A 16,178-nucleotide genomic window follows, 5' to 3' on the forward strand; every position below is an offset into this window, starting at 1 on the left:
GAACTCTCTGGTTGACATTAGCATATCTACAAATCTCTAAAGAACCACAGGCATGTCTTCAAATCTGCTGAAAATCATATATGTATGATCCAAAGAACTCCAGATGTTTCTACGTGTCTCTAGAAAACTCACGGTGTCTATGCAATACTAACAAAACTCTGGATATTTCCTCAAACATGTAAAATAACCTCACATGGTTTTGAATCTTTATGAAGATCAACATGTCTCAGAAAGACTGTAAACATTTTGACAAATCTCAGAAACATCTGGAGTACATGTATCAATGCAACATTTCAATGTGTCTGTATTTCTATGAAACTCAAGATGTCTACATATCTTGAGACAGTATCCCCATTCAGGATGTCCTATAATCTCTAGAATACAGATATGTATTCTTGTCTAGATAACCAGAGATTCCTTCAGACAACTGGAGACCTGTTGCATTTGTTGAAAATTTTAGCTATATATGTATGGAGAACTCCAAATGTGTCTACAGAAAACCTGATCGTACCTATCTACATGTAAAGATCTTCAGGTACGATCAGTGCAGAATGCCAGTAAGTCTAACAATCTACAGAAAGCCTCTGGAAGTGCTGAAGTGTGTAGTACTACTTAGCCAACATATTCATAAATCAACATGTGTTGGTGTATCTCTATAGGAGTCCAGATGTGTTTACATATGCCAAGAGAACCTCCAGATGTACTTACAAATCTCTATGGATCTACAGATGTCCTCCACTCTCTCAGACACTCAGGTGTGTTTAGAAATGTCCAAAAAGCTCCACATGTGGAGATGCATTACTACAGAACTCCAGATGTTTTCAACAATATCTCTACAGCCGCAGGTGTTTATCAAATATCCATACATCTCCTTATGTGTTTCTCCACAAGACCAAATATGTTTGTGTAATTCAAAAGGTCTCTCGATGTGTTTACAAATACAGAACCCCAGGCGTGTTTACAGATCTCTGCAGAATTGCAGGTGTATCTATATTGCTATAAAAAAATTAACTTTTTATTGTACGTCTGCAGAACTACAGAGAGAAAAAGTATTGCTCACTGTAAACATGACCACACCTGATCCTTTGTCTCTTCTTTTGGACTTTTATGCCCTTCTTGGTCATCTATTTTTCTGCCTCCATACTCTTTCCATGGGGTTTCATTAAAGTTGATGAAATGTCTCTCTATCCAGCGACCCTTTCTTCTGTTTTTCTCTGTATGAGATCCACATCTGACCCTTATCTCCCATCCACCGCCTCTCCCTTCCTCTCTTAAAGAAATCTCAATCAAAGACAACAAGTTAAAAATAACCTCGTTGTGAGTTTCCCCACAAAAACATCCAGCACTGAAGGTTAAGAAACTTTGGTGAGCCAAGTTTTCTCCACTGCTGGTTTTTCCTGTGACTATCATCACATCATGAGGGTAGAACCGTTTTATGAGAGTTATAAAGGATTTATGTCAGCTGCAGGCTGCTGGGCGTGCAGAGAAGGGCCAGCTGTTTAATTCATAAGATGAAACTTGGCTCTGAGTTGGATGTGTTTCATTTATCTCACTTCTGCAGCTCATCGTCTGCAGGGACAGCTAATGAGTCTCTCTCTCTTTCACACACTCACACATGGTATAAAGGCATGGGTATAAGCCATCAAACATTATATCAATCAATATATAAACAAATATAACTACAGTACATGTTAAACACACCAAAGGCTGTGGAGTTACATGTTAGCAGAGTCCTCGGCATTAATATTTCAGGACTTCACATCCAGATTGAAGCCTAATTATTAGAAAGTGCCTCTTCTAAATCAAAAATATAACTACACTGGTTTCACTAGCATCAGCTCAAACCTGCCTGGAAGAGAAATTGCAAACAAAACAGCAAAAAAATTTGATTAAAGCCATCTCTGTGTGCTTGCTTTAGCCCCTCCTTCAGTGTTTAAAAGCACAAAGCCAGATATATCAGCTTTTCAAAAAGTTTGATTTTCCCAGTCATGAGTTTGACTTGGATATTGATCAAGCTGCAGCCTCAAGCACTGAAAAATGAGGCCAGTGTGGAAGTGCCAAAACCTTCCACAGTTTCTCTAGTGGCCACTCGAATTGGCTCCAAAAGAGAGCGAAAGCAAACATGTTTACAACCTGATACAATCTTCATCTTACTCAACTGTTCAAACAGTAACTGGACTTAAACCTCTGCATGATTAGGTGTGTGTCCACTTTGATAGGTGGGCTATTACAGTAAGCAAAATATGACGTAAAAGTGTAAGTGTAATACTGTTATTATTTCTCAAGCTATTAATCCTACTTGCTCCTACAATGGCTGCTACCGCTACTTCCACTGAAGTTAATAATTTCAGCTACAACTACTAATGCTAAGGCTTAAAATGCCCAAAAAGCTACTAATACTGTTGGACACATACGCTCCATCTAGTGATACAGCTAATACTGCTAATATAAGCCTCATGTTATGCACTGGCATGTTATTATATTTTAATCAAATCTGATGCCTTAGTGCTCTGTAAACACAGATTACTAGGATTGTTATCGGCGCCTGGTGAGTCATCCTACCTGTCAGGGATCGAGTGACGGCGCTCTCGTACAGAGGGACTCCCTCCCCAGCATTATTGAAAGCCTTCAGGGAAATCACATAGTGCGAGCTTGGCTCTGAGGAGAAGAAAGACGGAGAGAGCGAGTCATTTTAAATGGCATCTGCCACAGTACATTATCATGTTAAGATGCAACTGATTGCTTGCTGTCTTCTATGTGTTTCAGCAGGGTCTACTTAAAGGAAGCATCATTAAAAGTAAGCAGGGAAAGGTCAAGACTAGTTTGACCAAAGTGACTCGACATGAACACAAGTCTTTAGCTAAACCCTGCTCAGTGACTGTAACTTTTCTGTAGTTTGACAGTAAACACAGAAAGCTGCACTTTTTCAAGAAGATGCAGGACTTGAAATCTGCCAATGTTACAGGATTTTTAAAAATGAGGTGTTAGAGGGGGACTGCCATGTTATCAGTTGGTATAACTCAAAAGCACAAGATTCAGTAATGAGGTGGGCCTAACCTAGAATACCTTAGATGCGCAGTCAGAAGTGTCCTACTGTTCACATGTGGTTTAAATGTCATAAACTGGCTTTAACTAGTTTAAGCAAAGAGTTTGTGGGACAGACGTGGTCCAAATGCCTCATCTGGTCCATATAAGGCAGGTGTGGCTGAACTAAAGAAGCAACAATCAAGGCCAAGTTGGTCATGTAGGTCAAACATTCCTTTCTATTTGGGCCACAAAGTCAACGGTGCAGCGGTGCATCTGCAAGCCAATTGGTAACCCACTTTATCATGTTTTTTGTGATGATTGATCCCTGACCTGTTTTATTTTGTGGGTTTTGCTTGTCATGCTTGCTCTCCAACGTTCCACATATGCACATGAAAGGCTGGAGAGCTCTCAGTAGAGAGTCCTGCTGCCAAATATAAATTGCTGCTGGCAATCAATCTCCCAGTGACAACAGTAGCTCTAACTAAATTATGTTTTATTGAGCTGAGTAGCAGAAGTAAAGAAAATCGTCTCACACATCCTTTGTTGTAAATTTTCAAAGGACTTACAGAATTGTAGGCAGTGGACCAAACCACCATGAGGAATATGAGGGGGATTCAGTTTTTAGAACTTTATTGTTTTGAAGTCATAACTAGCTGTCAGAGCTTCCACTACATATAATTGCATTTTTTTGATTATTTTGTTCTATTTTTCCCACATATTTTCTGCCCACAGTTCCACTGATGTGACAAATAATTTTGGCGGGGTTAGTGGCCAAGTCACAGCCACCCGCTTAGCCACACCCTTGCCGCAGACATCTGTAGTCATCATCATGCAGCGGCTCATCCTGCCACAGCCGGTCACGCGTGATGATGCTGCATGTTCTCACCATGTTGCGCCAAACCTTCGCAGCAGTTAGGCAAACACGGCGGCTCCGCTCCCCAGACGCATGAATTAATGATCGCTATGAATTATAAATACCGTGTACATATGTGCACTCACTCCCATGTGTGCATGCAACACAACGGCCCGATTTTATTTTTTCCATCACTCCTCCATTATGAGACCTGAGATGGGAATTCTCAGCCACATATAAAATTGCACCCTATTTGTTATTGTCTTCTTTGGCATGCAAATTGGTTGTTGCACTCACTGGGGAGGATGTTTTCTCTTTTTCGACCTTTCACAATTAGATTTCCACCTCAAGCAGCTTTCTTATTAAATTCTTTTAAATTATTGATCGTAATTAAATGGGGGGATTTCATCTTCATAATGAATTAATGGAAGAGGCAAACGCTGTGTGTCAATATTGGCACGCTGTCAGCAGGAGCAGCTGGATTTATGAAGGATGAACTTATTAAGTAGGTGCTGTTGATAAGCATGCTGGAAATGCCATGACATGATGAATTATTTTGGCGCTGATAAGAGGAAGGACAAGAAATGAAAAAAGGTTCTGACAGTGATGGAAACTATTGGTGATTAATATTCTGCTTATGACTGCAGGTGTTTCTGGCTATGAGGCCTGGTGTTGCATCAGGTGTCCTACAGCTCTGCCAGTTTGCCCTTTAGCCAGACACTAAGTAGATCCAGAATATCCTAAATTCACAGTAAGGCACCTAGCTCCTAAAGGATGAACACTTTGCTGAAATAAGTAAAATTCTGTCCACATTAGTTGTTTTACACAGTCTCAGTATCTAAATATCCAAAACTTTTCCCCCAAACTGTGATACTTTGTCCTAATGGGCTTTTTGTGTATGTGTATGTAAAATCACAGTCAAATAAGAGCCATTACATTAAGACGGTTCCCACTGGATGTAGATAATCTCATACTCTAAGATGTTCTCTTTGGAAGCAAGGTTGAATTTTAACAAACTTTGACTTTAGTAAAAGGGTGAATAGCCTATAAAAATGAGCAACTTGTGTCACAAGAGTGCCTCTACAGTAAAAATAAGCCAAGCAGCCTCTCAGGATGAAATAAAAAAAAAAAAAACAACCATCTCCTTGGTGGTGGTTATCTTCTGGCTCGTTTTGATAAACACAGACTCCAATGTTAAAATGTCCAACTTTACAGCAGAAATTAACATGTATACAGCCTTTTACTGATAACAGTTTTGGTCTCTATGGATAATTTCAGCCTTCATAACAACTGCACAGGGATGAAGTTTTATATCACTCATCCATCTGGATACAGGAGTTAGGAACTTAGTGAGTCTGATTGACTCACTAAGTACAGTGGGAGTGGTGAGCTCCCTGTCTAACCAAAAACAGGAGAAAACAGTTGAGTACCCAGCACAGAGAGCTATAGACAGTCCAATCTGCTAGCCCACCCCTTACTAATCTGAGGCAGTGAAATGGACCTCTCAATCACCTCTGCAGTCCTGCTTTGAGGTGCAGACTGCCAAAGATGTTTGTGCTTCTGTTTTGGTTAGTAACAATTATACGCTTTTTGAATATTCATGATTTATCAGCATATGTTACCGTTTTGTTTCAGTACATTGAGCTGTAATGAAAATGCAGGAAAAATTATGTCGATCCATAAGAAATGGTGACCTGTTTTGGCCTCAAATATTAAACCTGTCCACTGCTTGCAGTAAATCAGACTTTGAAAGTACAGCTCTCAGTTGGAAGGTCTATTTTGTCTCCTTTTGTTGGCACTAGCTGGCGGGTAATGTAGGCTGAATGTGTCCTGGATGAAAATGGTATCCATTTTCTTTGCAAACTATAGGTGAAGTCACTCCAGCCACTTTCATACCTAGGTTTTCAATGGAGTAGTATCTCTGCTTGCTGTCCACTCTGACCGTCTCAGCGTAGGGACTGCCTACTCCATAGCCAATAATGTAACCCCTGACCAGGATGTTAGGGCTGAGCGGTGGAGTCCAGGACATGATGATGCTGTTGGGAAGCGGCCTGACGTGCAGGGAGCTCGGCTGGTCAGGCACCTGACTCTCTGCAAACAAACCAACAATAAAATGTCAGACACAAAGACGATGACAGCACTGTGGTTTGGGGACATCGGTACATCACTGACCTCTACCACCGCCAATAGTCTTAAAGCTAACCCTGTTAGTGCTCACAGAAGCAGGTACTTAGAGCAGCTGTGGGTAACAAATGCTAACCCTGTTACCCCTAAAAAGACCTGACACTTAGTATTATTCCTCGGGAACAGATTAGATGAGATTAGAGCACTCTCGGTCCTCGGGGGGAGATGCTTCATATCACTTTATTGAGTGATAATCCATCGAAATAAGATTTGTGTCTCCCTCTGTCCCGGCCCAGGAACACAGTTAGCATGGATGTGTTTGTTGTTTTTATCTCTGTAGCATCCTGCTGACCAGAACATCCTGGTGCTGAGCTGGTTATCGTTTTTTAAATTATTCTGCTAAGAGTTATAGGGTCGAAAATCCCCAGAGCTGCTAGCCAGTTTGTTTCTGCTGATTGTTTTTGCTTCTGTCTGTAGCCTCGTAATGGCTTTGTAACTCTCGATAACGTAGCTGTAGGCAGATATGAAGACAGTTTTAATGCTTATGAATATACAGTAACCATTATAACTGAGTTATCAGTTTATCTTTAAAGAGTACCTTTTATACTTATGTCCCATCAAAATATACATTCTGGGGCTGAAATGTGTCTCAGATAGTTGATAACCTGAGGGGATGCACCAAGACCCAGTATAAGATAACAGGGGTCATACAAAGCTGTTCTAGTACTTTAGTCCATGAATAAGAATATAGAACAGGAAATGAGGAGAACAGACTAACTTTAAAGCACTAAATCCTCCACTTATGTCTTTGCTGAGGGTGTTATAGAGTAGCTGCTGACAAACAAATTTGTTCAGTACTACATTATGGTTGTTTTGAATGCTAGATAGCAGTCCAAATGGAAGGCTCGGTGACTGTTACATAATTCAGAAGAAAGCAGAGGGAGAAAGAGATGTTTTTTATTTGGACAAATTAAAAAAAAACTCTCAAATGACATTTTTTATCTACCCTCATATGCAAATGTGCAAATTCTTTACGTTGTTCATGTACTGCTCATTCATTAGTATTTAAGCTTAAATGAAGCAAATCTTTCTGTTTTCTTACACATGGACGACTGCTTTTCCTTTTCTTTCCGCTTTATTCCATCTCCTCTCACATCCCCCTCCTTGAGCTAAAACTTCCATCAATCCACCCGACACCCTTCTTTAACTGGTTAAATATTTATGCGAGTGTTAGGGCAGTGGAGGTATTTACATCCTGTTATACAGATCACCGCTGTCACACACACATGCACACAAAAACACACACACACGCTCTATCACTCTCTGTTTTTACCATCCAGGTCATTCTCTGGCGTCTCAGCAGTGTACCAATCGCTGGCCGGGCCTGTACCATTTGCTGTCATTGCTGCTACCTGGAAACTGTACTGACTGCCCTTCTCTAGACCTGGAAAGAGAAAAAGAGAGTGAAAGCATGTCATTATGCCATCATCGTTTTCCTGTTGTACGGCTGTAAAAACACGGGTTTGCTGCTTATAACCGATTCACAATCAACACGGTGTCACAGTCATTAATGGTCATATATGGACCCAGTGCCACTCCAGGACTGAAAAATGAAATACAAAAAATACAATTCCTCAAATGGCCACTTGAGGCTCACTGTCATATCGACTGTGTGGTGATTGTTGTTTAAATTGAATAACTCCAATATTTGGATTTTTATAAAAGTTTAAAGTTTGCAATTGAATGTCAGCACAGGTAACTGTAGCAGGGAGCTGTGTACTAGTCTTCACCTACGCTAATTCAAAATGCTGAAAGGCTCCTCTGCACTGCACTTGTGGTCTTGGTGCCTTTTTCCACAACATTTCTAATGGACCTCTCTGACAGACCTTAAGTCTTATATAGGCTTTCTAGCTTAACTGGCCACTACCCAAGTTTATTTTATGATTCGAGAGCTTTTTCATTCTTTTGAGCCAACATTTCAATTTAAGACTGGACAGTGCCCTCACCCTTATTTTTAAAATTCAGTTGCTGCTAACCAGCTAGTTCTGCTCTTTCCAGTGTCGAGTGTTGCTACTGGCAGACTGGCCAGGTTGTAGACTTGCTTGGGAGATCTTCCAAATATCAGTGTCAGTAATGGTCCTGTTAGTGATGGACTCCCAAGTGGACCATTTACCGTGAGGTTGTTGGCTCACACCATAATTGTGCGCTTTCCCTCCATCCACCTTAGTTACTATAAAGATAGCAAGCTCTTTCCTCTCCTTTCTGGTAGCCTTTGGATCGTCTTTTTGGCACTGTAACCCACCCTAGGCCGACAGTGTTGGATTGCATAAGACCAACAATTTCCTAGTGCTTCAGGCAATTTAAGGCCTTGTCTAACATTTGAGTTGCACTCCACTTGCGCTCTGTGTGAGTTTTGAGATTGGCAGCTTAAATAGCCGGGTCTGCCGAGTCTCTCAGCTTCAAAAGGAGCCTTACCTTCTCATTTTTGTAGCCCACGCTAATTAACTAAAGTGGGAGCTGGTGTTACCGTTACTGCCGCAGAGGGGAGGAATTGAGCAAGGCTACAAAAAAGTACAACAAATAAAAGCTACCAGAAACCAGAGTGATTAAATCTGTGCTGCTGTCAGATTGTATGATTGGACCACTTAAGCCATCTAGCCTGATATCAGAACACTCAGAGTGTTACAGTCTATTAAGGAGCAGAGTTCAGAAGTGTTAAATAACTGTGACAATGATGCCCAGTACACACATGGCCAAGTAAACCTAGCATGTCATGCGTACCACAACTATGCAGACATTTGAGAAGACAGTACTCTGAAGAATATTTAATCATTCTCATTCAAAAAAGGAAACACATTTTTTTTACCTTGAAATTCCCACTGCTTGTTCCACTATGTGGGATAAGCAGTTAAGAAAGTGCATGGTTGGATTTGGGGCTTAGGTAATACGTGTCATTACATAAATGGAGTAAATTTAAGTTTTAATGTTAGCGTTAAGTATGTTTGTTTAATGTGCCGTTCTTTTCACCTCCTCTGAGAAGCTGAGTTTTTTTTTTTTTTATTCAAGAAATAATTTTATTAATTTAAATTTGTCTTTTATTATCAGACAATAAAAAGGAGTGATTACTGCTGACGGCCGGGCTTGCAGCAGGCGGATCAGATTCCAAACACGCACACACACAAAAGCAGAGCTGCCACTGGGCAATGAATTCTGATGCAGACAGACAGATGAAGATAACCATCAGTGGAAAATAATGAAAAGGAAGATCAGTTTCATTCAAATCCTGCAAACCTCAAATTGAAATAATAGCTGGTGGCAGTTTGAATGCAGACACACAATCACACACACAGACCCAGACTTGCAGCTGTTTTTCACCAAAGTAAAGAAATAAATTGACAGTTCCACAGACATATTAAAGCACACACACATATCTTTAGGATCTACGTCTTCTTTGTCTCTATTTGAAGATTTACGCATGCCGACTGTCAGACTCCCATCACGTTCAGTGAAAACAATCTTCTGTGCTTTCATTAAATCCCCATATATATATATATATATATATATATATATATATATATATATATATATATATATATATATATATATATATATATATCTGGCTGCAGTCTTGCAGATTTGTACAGCAGTTTTTGTGTAGTTTGGGCCAAACAAACAGAGTCATTGTAAGAACAAAGAGTGCAGCTTTAAAATATTTATTTGGGAGAGAAAATGAGGGCAAATACAAAAGGATGAGTCTGGTGATATATTGTAGTCTCTGAGAGATAACAGCCCCCTGATGAGACTGAATTGATCCTACTAACAAGTACTGTGTGCATGAAAAAAAACAAGATATTTCTCTTTCTTCTGTGCTAAATTTCCCAACAAATGCTCCTGCTTGAGTGATGTTTTATAAAGCCAACAGCAGATACATCTTTAACCATTTCTCTTTTCCAGACTAAATCAAATCACATCCCAGTTTGAAGAGACTTACCAGTGAACAGGTACCAGAAGTTGTTGGGTTCGATGGCTTCCTGGTCTCCACGCCGGCCCGTCTTCCTGTATTTGATCTTGTAAGCTGTGATGATCCCATTCTGGGCACTGCGTGGAGGAGGCTGCCAGGATACTTTGATGCTCTAGAAAAAAGAAATAGAAAACAGTAAACAAAGGTGCCAAACATCATCTGACTGGTGATGAGGTTCATAGAGTTCATAGTCCTTCATACAGTTTCACTTCGATTCTTATTGTCCTGCAAATGTCTTGCGTGGTTGTCCTGACCCTGGTTATACCAAAGGTTTCGTCCTGTTAAAAGAGAGAGTTTTTTCTTCCCACTGTGGACAAATACTTATTCAAAAATATTCGTTTGATTTTTTTCTGGTCATTGATGGTTTCTCTCTATTATCGTAGGGTCTTTACCTTACAATATAAAGCACCTTGGTGCTTTATAAATAAAACTGAACTGAATCTAATTGGTTCTCTTTATGGGTCTCTCTGTTGTGTCTTGAACTTCTTTGAGGTCATTGTGAGTCTTTTTGAAGCAACTTTGTGCACCTTTGCAGTTGTTTTCCATTGTCATGACCCTGACTCATTTCGAAGGACAAAATATGGAGATCACACAGAAGAAAATGACATAAATCAAACAAGTCCAAACAACTCCACAAGAGCAGGAGGCAAGACAGCGCAAGACACACTGATTGCTTTGGTGACTGATGCTAAGTGAGCCACTCCCCTAATCCATGGAGCTACAAAAACCTGGCAATGCATCTAGAATCCTAAGGCCCATCAGAATTTGTTCCAGTTATTTGGGTAGTATAGTTATATATTTTGTAGTATGTATTTTATCTGTTTCTTTAAAATTCTCCTGCATCCCACTGTATCTTTTTAGATTTCTTTATAATCCCTATTCATCACTTTGTGAGCATGTTGGGCTCATTGGTAGTTGCTGTTTGTCTCTTTTTTCACCTGTTTCTGGACATTTTACAACTCTTTTTGAATGATTTGGGTTAATGTGTAGTCCAAATTATGTGTTTGTAATTATTTTTACATCGCACTTTCTGTGTCTTTCTTGCTCGCTTCTGGTGTGGTATTTTTGTCTCTATGTGGTTTGATTTACAGGTTTTATGGGCAGTTTGGGTCATTTAATGTAGATTTAAAATCTCTTAATTTTGGGTAATAATTCAGAATCATTTCCAACCACCAACATAAAATTTTGTTCCAAAATTATAGACCTATTATCAGAGCGATAATGTGGCTTTCAGTTTAATAGTCCATGTCCAAATTAACTTTTAAAATCTGAATTAAAAAAAGAACATTAAAGACTCATTTTTTCAGCTTCAACCCTCACCAGCTCACATGGAGTATTAATTATCTAGAGGCATACCAAGGTTGACGTGACAGTATGATCTTTACATTGATATCATGGTTGTGATATGCTCCATGGATTTGGGAATTACAAAGTGTTTTCTATTCTGTATGTATGGGCAAATAAAATATTAAATAATCCCGAGGGTGGAACTTCAACTGCATGCTGTCAAAATATATCACAAACACATAAATACAGCATAATTTCTGGAAGTATTGGTGTTCATCGCAGGAGAGTGTGAAAACGGTCTGCATGCAAATCTGATCAGCAATCAACAGAGAAGCTCATCTGGCTTCTGTTGTGTTTCTATTTCAATTTGCACGTGTGTGAGTGTGTATCTGTGTGTTTGGGTGTGTGTCGCATGAATTTTAATTGCTTTATTTGCATGTTAACAACCCACCTCTGACACACACAAACAGACACACACACGCGTGCTCACACACAACAGATGTTTGCCTGGCCCCCAGTGTGCTCTGCTCTGTGAGGCAGCTGCCATCAACCAGCCTGCTGATATACTCAGTGTGACCCAAAATGTGTGTGTGTGTGTGTCAGGTGGGCTGAACATTAATGAATGAAGATTAATGAATTAGAATAGAAAAATCCTCTCTGTGTCTCCGTTGCTTTTTTCTCTCATCATATGAATCTCTTTCAGACGTTCACCTGATACATGTGGGTGTAACTGATAATAACAGAAATCCCAACTTAAACTGATAAACTGGAGGATATTTAGAAATTTAACGGAAGGAGGAAATGATGTGTATTGGATAAAATAATCCCCCGTGGCTTGTTTTTGACATCATTACCCTCAGTCAGAATTATAGGTCATGTGACTTTTAATTAAATTCCCCTACTGTAGAGATCAGACACAGCAAATATACTGCTTAGTAGTTTAGCAAGGTTAGCCTGCGTATAAAGTTATAAAGATAATTTATCCTCAGTACAAACGCGTATGTAAAATATCCCAAATTAAAACATGTTTTTGCTTTGTTCATTTAGTTTATTAAGCATACAAGATGTGATCAAACCTCAGTTATATGCATTGAATATTAAAACTACCATACAATAAAGTGAAAAACTTTAAACTAAGGGGTCTAAAACATCTAGAAATCTAAAGATTCTGTACTAACCCCAGACTATATCTTCTTCTAGTTACGTATTTATGTTATTTCTCTTTATTGTTAGACTGGAATTTGTTGATTATGAGCTTGATCATGCAAAACGTGCCTGGCTGAATTTCATGAAACTTCATGAAGAAGTGGAAACATCCCTACACTTTGGTGTGTACTACATTGCAGATGTCGTACAACAACAACAAACTCTGGTGAATGGCTGACATGTGTTGCAAAAGAGATTGTAGATATAGCATGCCTAATATGAGAAGTTTTTATTTAGATGTGTAGAAGGGTATTAACTGAGACACTGGCTGAATTAGGTGGCAATAAAATAATGTGATTAGATGACCACACTACAGAGCCCAGGTGCTTCAATAACACTGCGAAGCTTTAGTGAGTTATGTAACTTTTCCGTTAGGACCCAACAGGCTTGGGCCGTGGTGCTGCACAGGGTTCGTGCATGTTGTTCATGAAGTCATACCTCAAAGTGCTTTTTAAACATTATTGAATTAAATGTGATTTGTGATGTGACATTTTTAATACATGCTGGACGCTCTGTTTTGAGTTTATATTCATTTTGTAAAAATTGGAGTCTTAATCAGTTTTACCTCAGTGTTGCATCTGACCAGTTAATTATTCTTTCCAGTTTCCAGTATAAGTACTTTTGGTCTTTTTTAAAGACTGTGCGTGTTGCTTTCCACTCACCTAAAATGACCAGACACATGTGTGTCACCAGTCCTTGAAGTTAAAGTTTTGAATAGTTCTCATAGTGTTGTGTATTTGGGTCTTTGGTTCGTTATTCAGCCAATCTAGAACCAACATCTTTTGTTGTCACCCTTTAAAAAAAAAAAGGTAACTAAATGGATTGTCATATGCCAACATGTGAACACACATTCACATGTTGCCGTATTAACACATATTTAAAAAGACACAGAGCAATGGTGTGTGGATCCCTGCTTCAGCTGCGGTGAAGTCATTGGGCCAACAAGCAGTTTAAATATTCAGCCAGTGTTACTGTGAGGATGGCCGCAGAGGAATTCATTAACATTTAGCTGCACCTGTTCCCTCTGCTGCTCCTCATCCAGCTAATTGATTACAGCAGAACTGATTATGAGAGGAAAGAGAGGGAGGAGGGGGAAGAGAGGAGAGGCAGAAGGATGGAGGGGGCTGGGGATAGGGACAAACTGAATATATGTGAGAGTCGGCCAGATTCCTCCATACACACTCTTTCTCGCTCTCTCTCACTCTCTCTGGTCGGGCATTGCCACGTGCTTCATTAACTAATTAGCCACTTTGACAGGACACAGTTGGATGTGAGGTCTCCATGGAAACAGTTTAGAAGTTAAATTCATGTTGCAACAACTCCCATGGGAACAAAAAGAGGGAAACCGTGAAGGAGGACAATACTGCTAGCATACCGACTCTCCATCTGGAGAGCAGTGCTCCTCTTCCTCCTTAACAGCTCCTTTTGTTCATTTTAGGCTCTTTCACTAAATATACCACTTTCAACGTAACTTTAAATGCAATCAAGTCCTACTGAAGGTACTAAGGCTAATCCAAATGCACAATCTAAGGAACCAAGGTCAGATTTCACAGTCACTCGGGTGGACAGATGAACTCACATGTGGTACGACACCAGTGACACTGCAGTGAACCTGAACACAGTTTTGCAGTTTTGCTCACCAACCAATGGCAGACACTGTCTGAACTGACATGGACACATCGTCTGAAAAGAAAACATATGGATAGAATTTCTGTATCCAAAAATTTGAAGCTATTAAATAGGCACATCATAATGTTCCTTGACTCTGCCTGTAAAAATCTAAAACACTCCCTCATGTTCAGTATTATTATCTCATGAACATCTGCACTGCTTTTGGCTGCATGGAAATATCGTTTTGACAACTTGCACTTGTGTCTCATTCACACTAGCTGGATCTCCATCAGTGTGTCACCAGAGTGACCTAAGTTCTAGTAAATCGTGGCAATCTCGAACAAAAGAAATCTTTCCTCTGTTCTCCCTCAGTTGCCTTTAAAAGCTACAGTCAAACTTTAAAAATGAAAGTCTTGATGATAAATTAATGGAGCACAAAGGTGAAAAAAGACAGGCACAACCCCAGTCTCACTTCTCAACTGCTCGGCCATAGTCGGACACCCAGTTCTCATGACATCTAACAAAATGTGTCAGTTTGAAACAGTAGTTCATGTTTTCTTGTTTTATCGATGCACACTGTCATCAGTGTGCTTTTAGACTGAATATTCCCATTCTTCATTATGTATGTGCTGAAAACATGCCTCTAAAACAGCCATCCATCCATCCAGGTGGTAGGAGAATAAACACGCATGTATCAAACATCCTTTGCCACAGCCATGTTTTCCAGGCACTCCTAAGGGATGCCAAGGCATTTTGAACCATATACGTACAGAATCCTTGTGGCAAGCCGTACATTTGCTCTGTGCTCTGCTTCCAATTTTCATAGCCATAGAATCTCCAAGAATAGACACCCAGGAGGCTTGATCAGTTGCACCAGCCACCTCGTCTGGCTCTTTTCAATGCAAAGGAGGTAGCGTATCTCCAAGACTGACCTCAGCCTCCCGAGAGAGAAAACTCATTCTCGCCATTTGTATTCACAACTTTATTCTTTCTGTCACCAACCAGAGTGCATGACTATAGGTGAGCGAATGTACAACGACTGGTGAATCAAAAACCTTCTTGCTCAGCTCATTCTTCCCCAAAATAGCCCGCTATAACACCAGCATTACTATGGATACTGCATAAAACTGCCAGTTCATCTCACGCTCCACCTTCTCACTTTTCATAAATAAGATCCAGATATAGTTAAACTCCTACACTTGGGGTAACAAATATCTCCCACTAAAAAGGACAAAATCTCATGAAATCCTATAAAACTAAGACTCTATTAAACTGTAAAGAGTTTGGCAATATAAATACCAGTATCTGCTGACATATTTGTGCAGTTGTGTGTAGAGTATAGAGAGGACTTACCATCTTGTGGCACTTTCCAGCAATTTTCTACTACGTGTTCATTATTTAACAGACTCAAGTCTTATAGAAGCAGTGTGTAAAGTTACAAAAAATGTCAAAAATCATAATCATTAGAAAGAACTGCCTCACAAATCAAACCAGCAGTGTATACTCAAGCAATTGTACAACCATGTCAACCTTATTATTAAATACATTTTAAGTACTGAGACCCATAAACCTCCATAACAGTTTCCTGATTTTCTGCTGCCTTTCTTTACATATTTGCGCAGTTAAAGAAAGTCTTAAATACAAACCATCTCATGTATTAATGTCAGATGTACATTGAATATATTTGGTAGAAATCATGTCTCTCAATTAAAGTGTGCTGTGTCCATTCATTTATTGAGCTTCATGGCTTAAATGTCACTGAATGAACTAAATGGGATCCATGGAACAATTAAGCTCATATCAGAAGTATTTTCTTTAGAGGTGAATTGGCCTCCAGCTGTATTGAAACACTGGATGATTTCATTCTATTTTATCCTAGTCTGGAGCAGAAAATGTCGGGAACAGAAATCCCTCCTGCAGCTGCTTTATATTCAGAGGTAGATGACATTGTAAAGCAGCAGGGTGAGCGAAGGCACGGCCTCATTCACCACCTTCAAACAGGCAGAGCGCTTCCGTCTCTTTTAATTTTCCCTCAGAGGACACCAGGAA

The 16,178-nt window shown here is 39.7% G+C and overlaps 1 protein-coding gene across 1 annotated transcript in view; it reads right to left on the minus strand.

Annotated features, from left to right (window-relative positions):
- Positions 1 to 16,178, minus strand: part of dcc (DCC netrin 1 receptor) — a 355,407-nt gene that overhangs the window by 95,964 nt on the left and 243,265 nt on the right. The window contains exons 13-16 of the mRNA XM_080303632.1: positions 9,996 to 10,137; positions 7,338 to 7,448; positions 5,777 to 5,971; positions 2,563 to 2,658 (exon numbers count right to left, since the gene is read on the minus strand). Coding sequence (XP_080159758.1) covers positions 2,563 to 2,658; positions 5,777 to 5,971; positions 7,338 to 7,448; positions 9,996 to 10,137 — 544 coding nt within the window. The remainder of the gene's footprint in view (positions 1 to 2,562; positions 2,659 to 5,776; positions 5,972 to 7,337; positions 7,449 to 9,995; positions 10,138 to 16,178) is intronic.

This window comes from Astatotilapia calliptera, chromosome 7, assembly GCF_964374335.1.
Source record: "Astatotilapia calliptera chromosome 7, fAstCal68.1, whole genome shotgun sequence".
Classification (NCBI taxonomy): domain Eukaryota; kingdom Metazoa; phylum Chordata; class Actinopteri; order Cichliformes; family Cichlidae; genus Astatotilapia; species Astatotilapia calliptera.